This window comes from Danio rerio, chromosome 22 (genome assembly GCF_052040795.2).
Source record: "Danio rerio strain M-AB ecotype USA chromosome 22, GRCz13ab, whole genome shotgun sequence".
Taxonomy (NCBI): Eukaryota; Metazoa; Chordata; class Actinopteri; order Cypriniformes; family Danionidae; genus Danio; species Danio rerio.
In genome coordinates, this window is record NC_141042.1 from 12,332,501 (window position 1) to 12,355,000 (window position 22,500).

The window sequence follows — 22,500 nt, forward strand, 5'->3', positions numbered from 1 at the left end:
AATTCCTTCAGAAGATAAATTTTATTTAACATTTCCCTTAAAATATAATAATAAAATAAAATGTGTATTTAAATCTTATATTTAACTTCTATTCATATATAAAATATGAAATATCATAAACGTGATAAAATATAATAAATAATATTACTACTAAAACCTTTATATAATAAATAAATAAATAAATAAATAAATAAATAAATAAATAAAATTATTGTTTATCTAAATTTGATTAAAATAGTCAATTTTTATCTAATTTTGTCAAACTGTGTATCTAAATAAATATGTAACACATCATAGGAAAGCAAAATCCTCACACAAACATATTAAACGGCTGGAAAATTAAAAATAACCAGGGGCAAACGCTCACATTGATGAAGTTTGCATTGATATAATCCTCCGTCCCCTTCAGTACGACTCGAGTGCTGTCATCTGCATCACAAAATAACATTAGCAATATTAAGATAATTATGAAAACATTATGAAGTCCAGTCAAAAATCTCAATCTGTGTGCACTTACATGGAGAAATGTCCCGATAGCGGTTTTTGGAGACATTTTGTGGCAATCTGGCACAAGACATGGACATCCCGGGACGCTTCCTGTACAATTGCTGAAGGAGAAAAAACAAACAAACATGAATTGTTTATAGCGTGTTATGAATTGCAGATTGCCTCATTATTTGTTTATTGTGTGTCATGTATGGTTTATTGTGTGTCATATGTTTGTTATTTACTGTTTATTGTGTGTTAATAGTTGTTTACTGTATTATTAACAGTTTGTGTTGTTAATTGTGTAGTTATTATTGTGTCATTAACGGGTTATTGTGTGCCATTGTTTATTCTATCATTATTGGTTTATTGTTTTATAGTATGTTGTTGTTTATTTTGTGGCGTTAATTGTGTGTCATTAAATGTTGACTGTGGGTCATTTGTTTGTTATTTACTGTTTCTTGTATTATTGAATGTCTGTTGTGTGTCATTTGTGTGTTATTTATTGTTTATTGTTTGTTAATCATTGTTTATTGTATTATTAATAGTTTATTTTGTGTCGGTAATGGTTAATTTTGTAGTTATTATTGTGTCATTAACGGGTTATTGTGTGCCATTGTTTATTCTATCATTATTGGTTTATTGTTTTATTGTATGTTGTTGTTTATTTTGTGGCGTTATTTGTGTGTCATTAATTGTTGACTGTGGGTCATTTGTATGTTATTAATTGTTTCTTGTATTATTGAATGTCTGTTGTAAGTCAGCAGTTATGTTGTTATTGTTTATTGTGTGTTAATCGTTGTTTATTGTATTATTAATAGTTTATTTTGTGTCTGTAATGGTTAATTGTGTTGTTATTATTGTGTCATTAACAGTTTACTATGTGCCATTGTTTATTCTGTCATTAATGGTTTATTTTTTGTCATTAATGGTTTATTTTTTGTCATTAATTGTTTTATTGTGTATTGGTGTATATTTTGTTAATTGTTTATATATATATATATATATATATATATATATATATATATATATATATATATATAAAATATATATAGTTGAAGTCAGAATTATTACGCCCCTTTGATTTTTTTTCTTTTTTTTATATTTCCCAAATTATGTGTAACAGGGCAAGGATATTTTCACAGTGTGTCTGATAATTGTTTTTTCTTTTGGAGAACGTCTTATTTGTTTTATTTCAGCAAGAATAAAAGCAGTAATTAATTTTTAAACACTATTTATTATCAATTATTATCATAAGCTATATTTTTTTCTGATAGTCTACAGCAGGGGTGGCCAACCCTGTTCCTAGAGCCACCTTTCTGCAGATTTCAGTTGCTACCCATATCAAACACACCTGAACCAATTAATTAGAACCTGAACACCACGTGATAATTACAGGCAGGTGTGTTTGATATGGGTTGCAACTGAAATCTGCAGGAAGGTGGCTCTCTAGGAACAGGGTTGGCCACCCCTGGTCTACAGAACAAACCATCAGTATACAATAACTTAACTAATTACCCTAACCTGCCTAGTTAGCCTAATTAACCTAGTTAAGCCTTTAAACGTCACCTCAAGCTGTATAGAAGTGTCTTGAAAAATATCTAGTCAAATATTATTTACTGTCATCATGGCAAAGATAAAATAAATCAGTTATTAGAAATGAGTTATTAATACTATTATGATTAGAAATGTGTTGAAAAAAAATCAGCTTTCTGTTGAACAGAAAATGGAGAAAAAAATAAACAGGGGGACTAATAATTCTGACTTCAATTATATATATATATAATGAATAGTAAAAATATTTACTACTATTCCTTTCAACATATAATAAAATACAATATATTAATAATATAATGACAGTATTTAAAACATAATTATACAATAAGAATAAAATGCCTCAATCTTACGTCAAACTGTGCGGGTACGGTGCCGCTCGCGAGTCCGTCTCGGAGCAGCTGAATGGAGGATCGGAGACTGTCGGCCTCTGAGTGACTCTCCAGACCACACGCCTCGGGAATATACTGGAAATCCGGCTCCAGATCCAGCTTCTCCTGCTCCTCGTCCACATCATAGATGGCTGAACAGAACAACACTTTGTATAAAATCTCACACTCATATTAATGCCTTTCTAAATCATTGTTTTTTTTGTCCCATAAAGCTTTGTGGCAATTATGAGGGCATTTGTTAAAATGTAAACAAGCGGTGAAGTGTTTTACACTGAAACAGGGTACAAAGACGCAACGCTAATCTCACAGTTCAGCCATCCACTGGTTAAATGCAACTAATTACAATTAAATTACTTACAGGTGATTATGAATAAATCTAAAAAAGTTAAAAACTATAATATATAGAGTATAATATACATCACTATAGTATAGAATGTTTATTTTTTCCATTAAAATCGCAACATTATTTTCAGAATGGATAAAAAGAAGGCCAACAGTACCTTTTGGTATTCACTACGCACATGGATTATTTCCAGCACAACCTTTTTATTAAAAATTATTTGTTTCAGCTATTTATTTGAATGAAAGTTGCGCTTCTACCGGCAGATCGTACCATTGGGTCTGACGAGTAGGATCAGCTCTCCTGATTGGTCCTCGCAGCTGGCCTTGATAATCATAACCACGTCGTCGTGCGTGTGGTCTGAAATGTCCCGGCCGTTGATGAGCACCACCTGATCGCCTTCATTGAGCCGCGGCACACACATATCAGCCTGACGAAAACACAAACACACACACACACACACACACACACAGAGAAACATCAACATATACTTAAGACATGACAAATTCTTCACCTCACCCGAAGCTTTAAAATAAAAGGCACTACCCAATACCATTATACAGCATGGAAGAAAATAAAATCTAAAACCTGTACGACAGCGTTTGTCTGAAAGATGTATACACTGAACATGGCTTGAGGTGAGTAAATTATGAGGTAATTTGCAGTTTTGGATGAACTATTCCTTTAAATATGCACTAATTATCACAGAATGTTTTACAAATCTTATAGTACAAAAGTGTGAACATTTGATGGTTTAAAATTTTGTAACATTTTTGACATATTAGAGTCAAAGTTATTACAGAGAGGATTTTGAGCATTTGTTTTATTCATTCAAAATCAGCCATGGGGGAAAAAATTACAATAATAAAAAAAAAAAAAAAAAAAAATATATATATATATATATATATATATATATATATATATATATATATATATATATATATATATATATATATATATATATACATACATACACACAAATTTATGATGTTTACATCTGTAAATATATCCTATTCTAAAAAAAAAAACCTTAAGAATACAGATATAAATAAAACTGTGCTGCAATTTGGTGTATTCAAGCGATGGTAAACAAAAAATTGCCTTTAAAATGTTTATCATTAGTAAAATCAACAAACACAAATTTATGATGTGCACTAAATGAGCATTTTCTTCACCCAAAACATTTTACGGAAAACCAAAAAGGCCAAAAACTTTTCAAAAAGAAGAAAAATAAAAAAAGACTAGTTCACTCAAAATGAAAGTTTACTCCCCCTTCAAGTGTTTTCACACCTTTATAAGTTGTTTTATTTTCATTAAACATAAAATAAGCTATTTTGAAGAATGTTGGAAACCGGTAACCATCAGATCATTAATCATTCAACAGGAGAAAGAAACTCATTAATGTTTAAAACAAGAATGAGGTTTTCTGTAGGATTTCATGACTGAAGTTAGACATATCAGCTAATTTAATAACACATCATCGTCATCATCATCATAAACGTACAGGTGTTCCTGGAGCCACACGAGACACGATGATGGGCATCCTCTGATCAACGCCGCCCTGTGGAAGGAAAAGATATTACACGTTACATGTTCACTTTAAAATCAAGTTTAAAATAGTAAATGGAAAGTTGGAAAGTAGAATAATCAAATAACGCACCTTAACGTTAAATCCAAATCGCCCGTTTTCATCCGGCCTCATTTTAATCAGAACAAGATTGTCGTGAGGAACGGCTCCATTCTGTAGTAAACACAAAACATGAGGTAAACAAACTGGAGATAAACTATAGAAGACTCTTCTGTCACAAAATAGGAAATAAAAATATTGTGACAGTGACTTTTATCTGGCGATAAATTTTCTATTTTGATTTAAATACTTAAAATTCAGTTTATTCTCAAATTCACTTTTTTGGCTATTTTTCAAAATGGCAGGTTTATAGGATGTAGAGGTGAACTTTGAGATGAGAAAATCCATACAAATCCAGTTGTCAAAAAAAAAAGGCAATTGTAAGAAAACAAATGTACCAAAATTGTGAGAACGTTTACAAAAGAAAGTCTATAAAAAACATCATTCATAATTTATGGGGAAAAAGTCAGAATTAGATTTAGTAAAATCCAAAAATAAATCAAGAAATAAATCAACATTTGGATAAATTAAGTTAGAATTGGGACCAAAAAAAGTAATTTTTTTAAATTAAGTTGGAAGTGAAATAAAAATCTGAATTGAGAGAAACAAACTCAAAATCGGGATAAACAAAGTTCTAATTTGGTAAAATAAAGTTGGAATTGGGAGAAATGAGCCTAAAATTGGGTACAATCTAAGTCTACATTGCAGAAATAAAGGCAGAATTGTGATTAAAAACTGAATTGAGAAAAATAAGGTAAAAATTTGGAGATATACAGTGAGAATTAAGAGTAATTACTAAAACATGTAGCAAATAAAGTTAGGTTTGGGACAAAAATATTTAATTTAAAGAAGTAAAGCTGGAATTTATAGAAATAAATATGGAATTGGATGAAAACGTGAATTGAGAGACAAACTCAAAACTGGTAGAAACAGAGAAGTCAGAATTAAGAGTATTAAACAAAAAAAAGAAAAAAGTTGGAATTGGCAAAAATTCATTTAAAATTGGGAGGAAAAAACGGAATAGAGAAATAAACTTAGAAAATGGGAGAAGAAGAATCAAAATGATGAGAAAAAGTAAAAAAAAAAATCTGAATTAGAAGAAGTAAATCTGGAATTGGAAGATATAAAATCAGAATTGGTAGCAATAAACATAAAATGGTAAAAAAATGGAGACAGATTGTGAGAAATAATGTCATCATTCAGAAAAAATAAAATAAAATGTTTGGAGAAATAACTTTTATGAATAGGGTTAGTTTTATGATGCAAATGAGAGAATGAACAAAAAAACGTCAGAATTGTGAGATAAAGGACATCATGAACTTAACACCTTTTTTTTTTTTGCTCTGTGTGTGTGTGTGTGTGTGTGTGTGTGTGTGTGTGTGTGTGTGTGTGTGTTCTCACCATACTCTTCCCCGACGCTGCAGGGACGTTGTATAATTCACTGAGGTGATCGTGATCATCCAGCTCATGCTGAGACTGAGATCTGCCGTTGTGGTTTAGAGGATCTTTTCGGAACTGTTTGGGAGGCAAAGCCGGCGGCTGTTCATCTGTCGTCACATCAGGAGACCTGAGGAAAAAAAAAACATCAGGAATACATCAAATGCTGCTTTACTGTAGCTAACATTTTTGAAATTTTTGAACAATTTTCACTTCGGATCAGTTAGTGATTCTTATAACTGCAAATAAATGGCAATTAACATACTGAATTAGATACTAGTTTTGAAGTGCATCACCCTAAATAGGCCTAGTATTACTGCTTTTTATACACATCATAACACTATATTTTTCACATTATAACACTATATGAATATTTTTATACACAGACCGAAAAAACCCTCATTAACAATTGATTAAAAAAATAAGTCCTGAAACAAAGTCCTGAAGCGTCCTGAAACAGGCATACAAAGGGTGAGAAAAGTTGTTGTGTTAGGTATTAGCGCCATCTATTGTATTCCAGATGTACAAAAAAGACATTATTTAAACAGATAAGCTAAAACATGTTTTATTTGCATTCCTATTTTTATATATTATTTTTAACGTAGGAATTAAAATAAACTTGAATTATAGAGGTTTCAACCTTACATAAATAGACACATGTAGTACATAACCATATATATATATATATATATATATATATATATATATATATATATATATATATATATATATATATTATATATATATAAATTTTTTTTTTAGATCATTATAAATAAATTTATTATAAATGCTAAAATTTGAGAATATATATATATATATATATATATATATATATATATATATATATATATATATATATATATATATATATATATATATATATATATGTGTGTGTGTGTGTGTGGTTTCTGTGTATATTTGTGTTTATCACACAACCACACACACACACACACAAACTATACGAAACAATTTTGTTACATGGATATTTAAACATTTAATTAGCATTATATACCCACATTTTACGTCTAAATATAAATACAAAATTTAAGCACACATATACGTGTGTATTTATATATACACAATATATATACACAATAAATATACACAGAACACACATAATTCAAATCAAAACAAACCTCTATTTTACGAAAATGTACGATCTTAAAAAGGCACCCAATCCAGCCCCTAAACCTAACCTCATTGGTGGAATAAGCAAATCGTACTAAATTGTACAAATGAGATCATAAGAATTCATATGAATTAGCCAACAAGAAGTTCGCCACAGCGGAATAAACCGACAACTTATCCAGCATACGCATGTTTTACACAGCGGATGCCCTTCCAGCTGCAACCCAGAACTGGGAAACATCCATACACACTCATTCACACACACACACACACTATGGCCAATGTAGTTTATTCCTCTACTTAAAATAGGCAATATTTTCCAGATTCAGTGCATGTTCTATCTTAGATTTACAAACAAATTCACATGTTTTTTTCTTCCAAACCAACACATTAAAACAATATTTTTTTCATAACCATGCAAACCTTGGCAGTAAACGTGTATAAACTCAACTGTAAACCATTCGAGCATGATGCCTCAATGATCTGATTCCTTCGTGATGGTTTTCAGACTCTTCATAAAGCGATGTAGCCTGGGCGTAAATGATGATTTATGTTATGCGAGCGAGAAATAAGCACCGCTGTATATCTGCTGGCTGTTTAGCGCAGATTTCCAACAATTCATCAAAGCTCAGTGTATTTGCATAGCAGGCGGAGAGTATTAAGACCCGGGACTGTTGCTCAGAGAGAAGCCATGACTGTCCACGCACACACACACAGAGTCTCATTATGAATGCTCAGATTTGGAGCATGAAAGCCGCTCTGCTCTGCAGTCTACAGACAGAGCTCAGCGCCGCGGCCTCCAGGACATTTACATAATAAGAACAAACCAGGCCAAAAAAAAAAAAAAGAAGAAAATTTGCCGTTAAAACGAAGAGCAGGATTGTTTAGGCTGTCATGCCGAAGGGGGAGATATCCGATTCGGCTTTTGTGTTGTTTGACTGTGGGTTGAATGTGTCGAAAGCGCAGCAAGGCACAGTGAAGTGTTTGCATTAAACAGATGAAAATTAATGAGGCTGCCGCATATTGCAATTCGGATATGTATGTCACAATTTCAAGTTATAAACTAAGTAACTGGGAGTTAAGATCATGCTTCTTAGAAAAAAAAAACGTTTGAATTGTTAGTGTAAATAATGTTAGTGACATGTAAGCTCAGTATTGATTATAACATTTTTATTGTAAGATGAAACTAGAAATTTAAGAGGTAAACTTAATTTCGATATATAAATTAAAAAATGTGACGTATAGACAGAAATTAAAATGTACATTTTGAACTATTTAAAACATCATCTCAGAATTCCATTAATGTCAAATCAGAATTTCAATATGTAAAATTAGATTTGTACATTTAGAATTGTATGAGATGTAAACTCTGAATTGCATGATTTGAATTTAGAAGTTGTGAGATGTCTACTTAAAATCGTCAAATTTAAATTTAGAATTGCAAAAAGTAAAAACAGAATTGCAAACTCGGAAGAGTGAGATTTAGCTTAATTTAGAATTCGAGATTTGAACTCAGAATTGTGAGATGAAAATCCAGATTACAGGATTTAAATGTAAAATTTGCTAAACGTAAACTCAAAATTGCTAGATGTAAACCAAGAACTGTGATACATAAATTCAAAACTGCGAGACATAAACTCAAAATTGCAAGACGTAATCTAAAAATTGTGACACATAAACCCAGAACTCAGACGTAAACTCAAAATTGCAAGACGTAAACCCAGAACTGTGAGAGGTGAACTCAAAATTGTGAGATGTAAACTCAAAATTGCGAGATGTAAACCCAGAACTGAGACGTAAACTCAAAACTGCGAGACGTAAATCCAAAACTGCGAGACATTAACTCAGAATTGCTAGATGAATTGCGAGACGCAAACTCAAAATTGCGAGACATAAACCCAAAACTGAGACAAACTCAAAATTGCGAGATGTAAACTCAGAACTGTGATACGTAAACTCAAAATAACGAGTTTTAAACCCAGAACAGTGAGATGTAAACTCAAAACTGCGAGATGTAAACTCAAAATTATGAGACGTAAACTCAATATTGCGAGACGTAAACTTAAAATTGGGAGACGTAAACTCAAAATTGCAAAACGTAAACTCAAAATCGCGAGATGTAAACCCAGAACTCAGACGTAAACTCGAAACTGCGAGATGTAAACCCAGAATTGTAATAGGTAAGCTGAAAACTGCGAGAAGTAAACTCAAAATTGCGAGATGTAAACCCACAACTCAGACGTAAACTCAAAATTACGAGTTTTAAACCCAGAACGGTGAGATGTAAACTCAAAACTGCGAGACGTAAACTGAAAATTATGAGACGTAAACTCAATATTGCGAGACGTAAACTTAAAATTGGGAGACGTAAACTCAAAATTGCAAAACGTAAACTCAAAAACGCGAGATGTAAACCCAGAACTCAGACGTAAACTCGAAACTGCAAGATGTAAACCAAGAACTGTGAGAGGTAAGCTGAAAACTGCGAGAAGTAAACTCAAAATTGCGAGACGTAAATTTAAAATTGTGAGACGTAGACTCAAATTTGCGAGATGTAAAACCAGAATTCAGACGTAAACTCAAAATTACGAGTTGTAAACCCAGTACTGTAAGGTAAACTCAAAATTGTAAGATGTAAACTCAAAATTGCGAGACGTAAACTCAAAATTGCGAGACGTAACCTCAAAATTGCGAGACGTAACCTCAAAATTGCGAGACGTAACCTCAAAATTGCGAAACGTAAACCCAGAACTGCCAGACGTAAACCCAGAACTGCCGTACGTAAACCCACAAATGTGAGACGTAAACCCACAACTGCTAGACGTGAACTCAAAATTGCAAGACGTAAACTCAAACTTGCAAGATGTAAACTCAAAATTGCAAGACGTAAACTCAAAATTATGAGACATGAAGTCAAATTGCGAGACGTAAACTCAAAATTGTGAGATGTAACCTCAAAATTGCGAAACGTAAACCCAGAACTGCCAGACGTAAACTCACAACTGTGAGACGTAAACCCACAACTGCTAGACGTGAACTCAAAATTGCAAGACGTAAACTCAAACTTGCAAGATGTAAACTCAAAATTGCAAGACGTAAACTCAAAATTATGAGACATGAAGTCAAATTGCGAGACGTAAACTCAAAATTGTGAGATGTAACCTCAAAATTGCGAAACGTAAACCCAGAACTGCCAGACGTAAACTCACAACTGTGAGACGTAAACCCACAACTGCTAGACGGGAACTCAAAATTGCGAGACGTAAACTCAAAATTGTGAGATGTAACCTCAAAATTGTGAAACGTAAACCCAGAACTGCCAGATGTAAACCCACAACTGTGAGACGTAAACCCACAACTGCTAGACGTAAACTCAAAATTGCAAGACGTAAACTCAAGTACTGCGATTATATTTAGAATTCTAAGACGCAAACTCAAGGTGAAATCAGAGAGATCAGAATGCAAATTCCAAAAAAACACTACCCTTACGTAAAAAACTGTGATTAATCTTTACCTTCCCAACATATATTTGCATACAGAGTCATCAACAGACCTTTCATTGTTTTCATTTGACTGTAAACGCAGCTATTTCTTTTCCCCTTTTCCCCCCGTCTCAGTTCATAGAAAAAGACAAAACAACCTCGCATCAAAAGCAAAAACTACAGAAAAGATGAATCAAAAGCGCACTGGACAGCCTAGATTCGGAAATTCTTACATTGCGAAATGACATCGACGCACAATCTGAGAAAGGAAATGCGTGGTCACGGTTCATTCCACTGGAAAAATGGCGTTGGGCTCATCGGTATCATGCCAGCGTAACACTGAACTGTGCCCACCACAAAAGCCCAAAGCAACTTTCCCCTGTTCGAGAACTTGTCGTTTCTTTTTCAGGCTGAAATGTGTGTGAAAACAGCATTTAAGCAGCACTGTGTCATTTCAAAGGTGTGTGGTCACACGATATTAAACCTCAGGCTGTCAGCGAGAGTGTGTGTCGACGGCATTGTGCTAAAAATAAGAACAACACTTCACAGCGGAAACTTTGATGACTCAAAGCGTGTCAGTCCAGCCCTTGTGTGCTGAAAATGCAGCGCTTGCAGATCAAAATCTAGAAATCTGTCCGACAAAACACTTTCTAATAGATGAGTAGGACTACTAAAGCAAGCAGAGTGGAATTTACTGGACACACGTGTGTCTGTGTCTGCAAATATAAACGTGTACAATGTAGGAAGTTTACATGTGGTTTATTGGTCACAACAGCCTGAAATAACCAGACAAAAAAACACTATAACCAATCAAATAATGATTAATGTTAAAGAAAATACTGAGGTGAGTAAAAGTGGTCACTTTAAAGAACATTATTGTGTATAAAGAAAAGTCTAGAGGCCTGTGCACACAGAGACGTTTTTTGCTCGAAATTCAGTCGACGTTTAACGCCTCGTGACTAAATAAAGGGCGCCAATGTGATTGTGCACACCAACGTGCAAAACACCAGGCGCAAAAGCGTCATTTAAAAAAAAAAAACAGCTCATGCTCGTTTTTTTCTCCACCAATCAGATTAGCACTTTTGTTAACGTCCACGGAGCTGCTGAAGTTACAGTAAACAGCACTTGGAGGCGCTCAAGCGCAAAACTGTCATTGTGAGCGCACATTGAAGAAAATGCCGAGAGGCGATATGAACGTGGAGCTGCTGATTGCTCTAGTAAACACTAATCATTTCTTAATCGCTAGAGCTGGAGCTGCTGCTTGAACCATCCATGCTTGTTCGAGTCACCAGTAACTTAACAACAAGCATGTGATTTTCCTCTCCTCCTCTTCTTCTGCGTTATAAGCAGGTGTCAGAAGCTTAAAGTTGTGTAGCGCCATCTAACGTCAAGGAGTGATTTTGCATACTCTTCTGCTTTGGTCAAAATCGCTTGGGTTTGAATACGGAAAAACGTCTCGTAAAACGTTTACGATAAACGCAAACAAAAAGCGTCCCAATGTACAACATTCATTTACACTTTATAGAGAGCATTTAGAATTCATGTAAATATTGTATTTTATTATTGTTTGTGATAAACATCTTATTTTTTGTTGTTTGTTAATGCAACCCTCAGGGCTTAATTTGAGCCAGAACAAACTGGATCCAGATCCGGAACCTCTAAAATCTGATCCGGCACCTAATTTTACTGATCCCCCTCTTAACATGTACCCCCGCCCCACCCCACTCTTCACTTTCTTCCGCAACTGCCCAACCCTTTTAACTTTCATCTGCGACACCTCTCCTTCTTCCGGTAACATGCTGGATCCGTTACCCCAATCTGTTCCAGGACCTTGCAATTTACAAATAAAGCACTGGCAACCATTAAACTTATTTTACAAACGATTAACAACATTTTTGGTCTAAATAAAACTTTAGAGTGAAAATTAATGTACAAATGTTATGCTTACACTGTGACCTAATCCCAATTCTACTTTTGTACCCCTACTCCTTCCCCTTCGCTCTTACAACCGAGGGTTAAGGGAAAGGGCTTCAAAATTTACCCGTAAGAATTGAGACAGCACCACAGCACCTGCACACGTCATCACAATCTCTTGCTTTATATGAGATCAGACGATTACGACTGCTGTAGTTATTCCAGTTGTGCTATTTTTTGGTATTAATCTTCAGGAGATCACTGAAGGCATACATTATGTTATCTTAAGGATCTAATGTGGCAATAAGATTGTAACTGTACTGTGTATTTACACAGTGGCCATATTCATCTATGTAAACACACCAAAAACAACATTAACATTACAGCAGACACTGTAAAAAGGTCATTCTCAGCCACTAGACATTATTGACAGGGTATTCGAGTGTCATCGAGTGTCAGAATGTTGTGGGACTGCTGTACAGGAGTTATTAACAGGAATTTTAGATCGCAAAATAAAAAAAAAAATATTTTTTTAAATTTAAAAAGTTTTTATTTTAGTAAAACACGAATGCAGTTATAAATATATTAAAACATGTGCTTGTTTGTCGTAAAAATTTGTAATAATGACAAAAAAATACTAGTTTTGGATCTCCTTACTTCGGGGTTCAGCAATTCTGCCGTTGCGGCTGGTGTATTGTACGAAATTTTCTTACCCCTTGGTTTCGAGTGTGGTCCTGAAAAATCTAAATTCAAAGGGCTATTCACCCCTTCCTCTTAGCCCTACGTCTTTAAGCTAATGATAATTGGGACACCCCTACCCTTTGGCGTGCATGCGCAAAACGAGGGGTAGGGGTAAGGGGAAGGGCTAAGCGGTAGTATTGGGATTGGGCCTATATTAAGTCTTTTGTTTTTCGCTTTAAAACCTTTATTTGCACACTGTACAAGAAGATGTTAAAAAAATACTTTTTTAATGCAAGTATTTCATGCAAATATTCACTGTTTCATCCCACACATACTATAAACTTGCACATTAAATTTAAAGCAGTAGTTAAATGTATTTTGCTTTTTTAAAGAATGACAAAAAACATAAGAACAATTAAACAAACATTTCTAGGGAACTCTTCTAAAGAAATACACCCTACTAAATATATTGTATTGTTTTTATTTCCTATTTCAATTTTGCACATTATGCAAGAAAATACTAGAACTAAAATGTGCATATTTTTTTTAACATTTCAAGTTTTACAGTAAAACTGTTTACCCTTTTTTTTAAATTACGAATGCTAAACACCCACAGTGTTAATCTTTTGTAAACATGTAATCCATCAAAAAGTAACAAATCTTATTACAAGCATTTTAAAACCTAGAATATTCAGTTTTTTATAATACAGAAATTAGAATTAGCATTAGCAAATAAGCTTAATATATAAATTTATAACTTTAGGTAACAAATTTTTATGTAAGAATATCTAGCATTAAAAAATAAAACAATATTGCCATGTCACTGTCATAATCACAAGCTAAAATGTGCTTGTTTCTTTCCAAAAACACTTTAAAGTTTTACAAGTTAACATTTTCTGTAAAAACAAACTCACGGTGTTGAGTCCAAGCTGATGCTGTTGGCCTGCGTGGAGGACGCCGACTTGTGATTGGTGAACGTCTGGCATGGCGAGTCATCGATCACATGATCAACCAAATGACCAATGGAGGATGGCCTGATCCGCGCCCCCTCAGTGGTAAACACGGAGTTACTGCTGAGGACAGAATCAAATTATCAACATATACCGCGTAGGAACTGCACTGTTATGGAAATACTGGCTTATATCAATAACCGATAGATTAAATTTGAAAGCGGATAACAGATATATGCCGATAAATTAAATCTCGATATGAAACTGATAAATCTTAATATATGATAGCCAAGTTATACAGTTTAAGGCTATAAATATACATCTCAATATAAACCGATAAATCTTAATATATGATAGCCCAGATATACAGTATAAGGCTATTAATATACATCTCGATATGAAACCGATAAATCTTTATGTTTGATAACCGATATACAGTAAATTTTATATAAATATCGATACAAAACTAATAAATTTTTATACTGATAAACAGAAAAAGCTGAAATTTGATATAAAAACAATAAATATAAATATTGATATGATTTTTTTTTAAAGATCTTGTTTAAAAAAAACAAAAACAAATCCAAACAAATACAGTGGACAACTAATCATTTTCTTATCAGGTTAATAGCAATAACATTTTTTAAAAAGGCGTTTATTGCCCAATATCAGTATGACAGAAATACATTGTGCATCAATAATTCAGAGTGCTAACCCATAACCGATAACGGTAACATTAAAAATACATAAAACTGATAAATCAATAAAGCATTAATCTTAATATGAACTTAAAATAAAACCTTTCATAAAAAAACAAATCTAACCAAATACAGCAAACAACTAGTCAGTTTCTTAACCTGTCGATAACGGAAACATTAAAATAAGCATATATCGGCCAATATTGGTATGGCGGACATTGTGCATCATTAATACTAAGTGCTAACCCACAAACTTAATTGATATTTAGGCTAATAAATATAAACATAAAATACAAAAATGAAAAATCTTTTTTATTGAAAGCAATTAAGACACATATAGAGAGCAATAAATATACACCTCGGCTTGAAACAGATACATTTTTTGTATGAAAAATATAACCAGTATATAGTCTAATAAATATGAATATCCCAATAAACCCTTAAATCTTTTTATTTACAAGCTGAAAACTAGAATATAGGTATAAATATAAATATCAATTTGAAACGGATAAATCTTCATATTTGGAAGATAATAACCGATACATAGCCAAAAAAGCATTAATCCTAATATGAATTTTACAGACCCTGATTAAATCCAAACAAATACAGTGGACAACTAATCATTTTCCTATTGGGTGGATAAGAACAACATAATAAAGCATTTATCGGCCAATATCGGTATGGCAGAGATATACTGTGCGTCATTAATTCAAAGTGCTAACCCACAAACTTAACTGATATTTAGGCTAATACACATAAATTTTGATATGAAAATGAAAAAATATTTTTAATTGGAAGCCTATGCATACAGAGAATAAATATAAATTTTTTTATATGAAACCATTAAATCTTTATATTTGGTAGCTGATAACCAGTATATAGTCCAATAAATATAAATATCACTATGAAACCGATACATCTTTATTTTTAAAAGCTAAAACTAGCATATAGTATGATGAACAAAAATGAAACTTGAAAACTGATAAATCTTTATACTTGGAAGCTGACAATATAGACAATATATATAAATATATCAATAGATATAAATCTTGATATGAATTTTAAAGACATTTGTAAAAAAAATAAAATAAAAATCCAAACAAATACAGCTAATCATTTTCTTATCGGGTCGATAACGATTACATCAAAAAAAGCATTTATCGGCCAATACCGGTTTGAATGCTGAAAACGAGTATAAAGTCCAGTTAATATACCCATCAGTAAGAATCCCATTAATCTTTACATATACAAGCTGATATCCAGGATATAGTCTGATAAATATAAATAACAATATAAAACTGATAAATCATTTTATTTGGAAGATGATAACCGATTTATAGGCAATAAAGCATTAATCTTAATCTCAGTTTTACAGACCCTGATTTAAGAACTAAATCCAGACAGATACTACAGAAAACTGATAATTTTCTTATCAGGTCGATATTGGTAAAATTAAAAATAAGCATATATCGTTCAATATTGGTATGATAGACATATATTGTGTGTCACTAATCTGGAGTGCTATCCCACAAACTTAACTGATATTTAAGCTAATAAATATAAATCTCTAAATGAAAATAAAAAAATATTTTTAACTGGAAGACAATAACCCACACATATATAGAGTAAAAATATGCATCTATATATGAAACCGATATATCTTTATTTGGAAGCTGATAACCAGTATATAGTCAAGTTAATATAACAATCAGTATGAAACCCATAAATCTTTACATTTACAAGCTGATATCCAGGATATAGTCTGATAAATATAAATGGCAATATAAAACTGACAAATCATTATATTAGTTAGATGATAACCGATATATAGGCAATAAAGCATTAATCTTGATATGAATTTTATAGACCCTGATTAAAAAAAATCCAAACAAATACAGCGGACAGCTAATCAGTTTCTTATCGGGTCATTCGGTAACATTAAAAATAAGCATTTATCGGCCAATATCGGTATGGTAGACATATTGTGCGTCACTGAGTGCTAAGCTACAGAATAGAGGAGTGTGTATGTGCGCATGTGTGTGTTTGTGAACTCACTGATCTGGTGAGTCTGGTGGAGAGCGGTTCGGCAGACTCTGAGTCTCCAGTCGGTCGTCCGAGAGGGAATTCCTGCTGACGGTCTCCCAGTCCAAACCGCTCATCAGTCTCCTGACCAGAGGCTTACTTGGTGACCTGGAAACACATTAGATTCACAAAAGATCATTTACGGAGCAACAACCTTGTCCATTAAGCAAAACCACAGGAAACAATCTGCAATGTCAAGTTTCAATGTGAAACAAGATCAGAATTTTCTGGATCACAATTTTGTGGCTTCATTTATTTCTACAGTACAAAATTAATAAACATTTTAAGTTGAATTTGTAGTTCAAACCAATATGTTGAAAAGAAAATAGACATCTTGGAAGCAAAGTTGGATGACAAGCAGAAAATCTCCACCCAAAAGCTAGAGGGCGCACTTGTACAGAAACTCCAAACACACACAAAGAAGAAACCCAGGAATGCCCATAGCAGATGGTGGATAAACAGAAGATTTAACTGCTTTAGTTGATTCAGCGTGACTGATAAAAACATGACTATGAAATCATCTTATATAAAGACTTGTTTCAAACACTAAAATAAAGTTATGAAGAGTTTTGAGTAAAAACCTTATAAATTGTTGGATTCCAGACCAGAGGCGTACATGGTGACCTGGAAACACATTCATTTCACAGAAGCTCATTTATGGTGCAAAAACATTATTGTATGTGGGATTCCCGACCAGAGGCTCAGATTTGAACAGGCTTTCAGAGAGTACACAGAGCCGTAGTTCACTTAGAAGTTACGCAAATAGCTGTAAATGTCGTAGAATGATTATCTTCAATTTCAAGCGCGAGTTCCCGACCGAGAGTAGCCACAAAATTGATACTATTAATAAATGATGTGTCTGTACATTAAAGCTATTAATGTTTTTACAGAAAATCTGTAAATTGGAATGAATAACATTTTATTTCCTTTACGAGGTTCGTAACATCTGAAAACCATACATGTTTTTAGAAAAAAAAAAAGAAAGAAAGAAAAAGTATCCTAAAATATAGGGCTGGGCAATTCATCGAAAAACAATCAAAATCGACATTTAAAGCCTATAATCGACCAAGTTTTTCCAGGTCGATTTTTTTGATTACTTTCTCTACCGCATGTGGAGTCACATGATCCCGGCTGATTTATACTTCTGTGTCGAGCGCACGCATATAGTCAGGCGCAGCCTTCACACAGTTGCATACCTACGCACCTCTCAAAATATGTTTTATTTTGTTTACAAAAGTTTTTATTTTCACTTTTTATTAGAAAACTTTGTTTTAGGCAATGTGTGTTTAAATTTCAGCTGTTTAACTTTGATCTTCAATAAATAATCATAGATATGGTGTGTTTCCTTCAATTATTTTAAAATCAAGTAATGCACCCTTCATTCAGAAATCTTTCACTTGTAACAGTTGAGCATATTTATTGTACAAAACTAGTCAGTGAACTATGAAGGCAAAAAAACTTAGAAATTAAAAAAAAAAAATCTTTCATTAATCGTGATTGAGTTACATTGTTTGATTGAGGTTTTGATTTTAGGGCCAATCGCCCAGCCCTACAATGATAATCCTCAATGGTTGATCATCCTCACTTATACAATATTTTATACAATTCATATAATCAATATGGTGGATAAGCATTTTTACAAAAAAATATATATCAATATATCAACACACACATCAATAAAAGTGTTCTTTCATGACTTCTCTAACTGAAAAGACAAGTTAAAGTTGTATCAATTTACAAACAACCAAAAGTTATTTTCAGTTCCCTTTAGTTTCTACACACACTACTCCTTGTATATTAACAGATGTTAACACTTCAATATGTTCCCTCTGCCACCGCACTTGCTATTGCTGCTACAGCTTTTGACCGCTGGGTGACGCTTTAACCATAGACTTCGTGCCCTAATTAATCAACATGCAATTTTCAGCTTTGCCTTTTCAAAATGCTACACTGTAAAACCCAACAGTCAACTTTATCAAATGAAATGAGTGTAGATAACTCAAAATTATTCTCATTTGAAAAAAGTTTTGAACTCAGTGCTGAAGGTAATGAGTTAATTTAATACATCATTACTTCAACTTAAATGGAGCAAGTTCACAGTACTCATATAGATTCGTTTTTAACCAACTCAGTTGGTTTGAGTTCCCCTCATTTATTGGGTTTTACTGTGCTCAAATTGCTTCATTTACTCAAATGGATTAAGTTCACAGTACTCATTAGGTCTATTTTTTAACTTAAATGGTTTGTTGCAATCGGTTTCCTCAAATGGTTTGAATTACCTTAACTGTTTAGGTTTTACAGTGTAGATAAGACGGTATGTTTGTGTACCTTATGCACAAGTACTGTATGTGATGTGATGTGTTCAATTTAAATATAATTTTATTTGGTTGTTTTTGTTTCCTTGCATGCTTTTACACTATACTATACATTGTAAAACCTGTGAACTTAATCCGTTTGAGTAAATGAAGCAATTTGAGCACAGTTAAACCCAATAAATGAAGAGAACTCAAGCCAACTGAGTACTGTAAAACCTAATAAGTTAAGGCAACTCAAACCGTTTGAGGAAACCAATTGCTACAAACCATTTGAGTTAAAAACAACTAATCTATACGAGTACTATGAACTTACTCCATTTAAGTTGAAGTAATGAGGTATTTAATTAACTCATTACCTTCAACACTGAGTTCAAAACTCTTTTCAAATGAGTAGAACAAACTTTCAGTCAATTTTGAGTTAACTACACTCATTTCTTTTGATAAAGATGACTGTTGGGTTTGACAGTGTAGGTTTTAGAAAAGATGTCTACAATACATGATTAGGCATAGCCCTAGGCTGCAAATTTAAGACAAATATAAGACTTAAGTCCCTTAGACTTTATATTGGCAAAAATAAATTGCGTTGAGACAAAAAAAAAAAAACGTTCGATTTCTATATCTTTAGCTTTATTTATACCATGAAAAATGTCAAACTATGTAAATTATCTAGTATTTTCAAAATGTTTTGAAAACAAAAAATATATATATATATTTCATTGGCAGGATTGCTTTAGGTTTGTGGACAACTTTTTAAAGTAAAGCTACAATATTTACCTGTATAATATAATCAACACTCTTGCATTGTCATTTGTAGACTTCTATATACTATCATTTGAATCACTGTGTTGCCATTTTGTTAGCAATGAAGTTTTTAATGTAAACACATTGAAATTTAGACTGACCACATGCTATTTTCATTTTAATACAGGTTAGAACAGGAATTATTGAATTTTTACAAAAAATAAAACATCATTTCACTCTAATTTATATTTTATTTTCTCAGAAAAGGGATCTTTATGTAAATAAAACCATATATATCAATACAATATGATGTTGACACCAAAACATCTCCGAGCACACAATGCGAGTTTACCAAACACCATTTTCTGCTACCTTACGCTAACTTCACACAATCCCACCGTGCCAGACAAACACACGTTACATTGTCTGTTCATTCACACGACACCAAAAACAAGATCTAAAATCTACTTTCCTCAAAAGCGCCACGCGAAAAGTTGCAGTTGTAGGAAACAGAAATACCTCCTAGAAGTGTGATGAACCATAAAGTGTAGTTTGAGTTTCAGCCTCAGCATCTTCCCTCAAGCGCTGCTGCTGTCGAATGTGTTTTTCTACAAACATGTGCACGACATGCGCACACCCTTCAAAAACCCGCATCACTTCCTGTGTTTGGGTGTCGTTCTCAGAACATCTGACCACACATACACACACCCTGCATATACATATAAACATACACACACGTACGCATGCACACACCCTACGTATATGCACACACGCACACATTTGTTTATCTTAATGAGGGCATTGCTTTGACTTCCATTGTTTTTTCTATCAGGTTGATGATATGTTCTGTGGCCTGCCATTAAACCCAGCCCTCACAAACATGAGCCAATCATTAGACACGTAATTAAGCCATCTTCTGCCGGATTTGTCAGCCTTTATAACAAGTAAGGAGCAGTTAAATGTCCTGGCTAGTTAGTTGTCATCGACATTGGCATAGTAGGCCTTACATTCATATAATAGATAAAGCAGTACACACAGAAAAACACACTCATACACAATGCACTCATGCAACACACCCACCACACACAGACAACACACATTACATACACCCACACTACACACACACACACACACATACATACATACATTACATACACCAACACTACAAGCACACTATACACAAAGAGAAACACACACACAAACAAAGAAAAACTTGCACAGACTACACACTCACATACAACACACACACACACACAGAAAAACATGCACATATTATACACACACACACACACACTACAATATACACAAAAAACAGACAAACATGCACACACTTGCTACATAGGCAACACACACTCACACACAGAAAAATATGCACACATTACAATACACACACTCACACAAAACACACACATTACAACACACACAAACTATAATAAACAAACAAACTAATACACACACATAACCCACAAACGCATGTACACATAACAACACACACACACACAGAAAAGCATGCACACATTACAACACACACATACTACAATACACACACAAACTACAAACACACGCACACACTTTCTAAATATGCAACACACACTCGCACACAGAACAACATCCAAACATTACAATACAGACACACACACACACACACACACACACACACACACACACACACACACACACACACACACACACACACTTGCTACATATGCAACACACATAGGAAAACAAGTACACATTACAACACACACATACTACAATACACACACAAACTACAAACACACGCACACACTTTCTACAAATGCAACACACACTCCCACACAGATCAACATCCAGACATTACAATACAGACACACACAAAACACACATATACTACAATACACACACAAACTACAAACACACGCACACACTTTCTACAAATGCAACACACACTCCCACACAGATCAACATCCAGACATTACAATACAGACACACACAAAACACACATATACTACAATACACACACAAACTAAAAACACACGCACACACTTTCTACAAATGCAACACACACTCCCACACAGATCAACATCCAGACATTACAATACACACACACACAAAACACACATATACTACAATACACACACAAACTAAAAACACACGCACACACTTGCTACATATGCAACACACACAGAAAAACAAGCACACATTACAACACACACACACACACAAAACACAAACTACAATACACACAAATAAACAACAAACACACACTTTTTACATATGCAATACACACTCACTCACACACACACACACACACAAACACACACACACAAACAAGCACACATTACAATACACACACACATACTACAATACACACGCCTAAAATACAAACACACACACATACTTTCTACATATGCAACACGCTCACACACAGAAACATGCACATATTACAATACACACAAAACACACACATTACAACACACACAAACTACAAACACACGCACACACTTTCTACATATGCAACACACACAGGAAAAACATGCACACATTACAATACACACACACAAAAACACACACACACAAAAACACACACACACAAACACACACACACACACACACACACACACACACACACACACACACACATAACCTACAAACACATGCACACAAAATATGCACACATTATAATACACACAT

General features: G+C 33.4%; 1 protein-coding gene across 15 annotated transcripts in view; it reads right to left on the reverse strand.

Annotated features, from left to right (window-relative positions):
* Positions 1-22,500, reverse strand: part of ptpn4b (protein tyrosine phosphatase non-receptor type 4b) — a 69,180-nt gene that overhangs the window by 10,627 nt on the left and 36,053 nt on the right. For 7 of the 15 annotated variants that reach the window (NM_001044313.2, XM_087302565.1, XM_087302576.1 and 4 more), the window contains 9 exon segments: positions 368-429; positions 518-608; positions 2,394-2,563; positions 3,046-3,202; positions 4,277-4,333; positions 4,433-4,513; positions 5,801-5,966; positions 13,956-14,114; positions 16,745-16,879. In NM_001044313.2, coding sequence (NP_001037778.2) covers positions 368-429; positions 518-608; positions 2,394-2,563; positions 3,046-3,202; positions 4,277-4,333; positions 4,433-4,513; positions 5,801-5,966; positions 13,956-14,114; positions 16,745-16,879 — 1,078 coding nt within the window. 15 annotated transcript variants of the gene reach the window in all.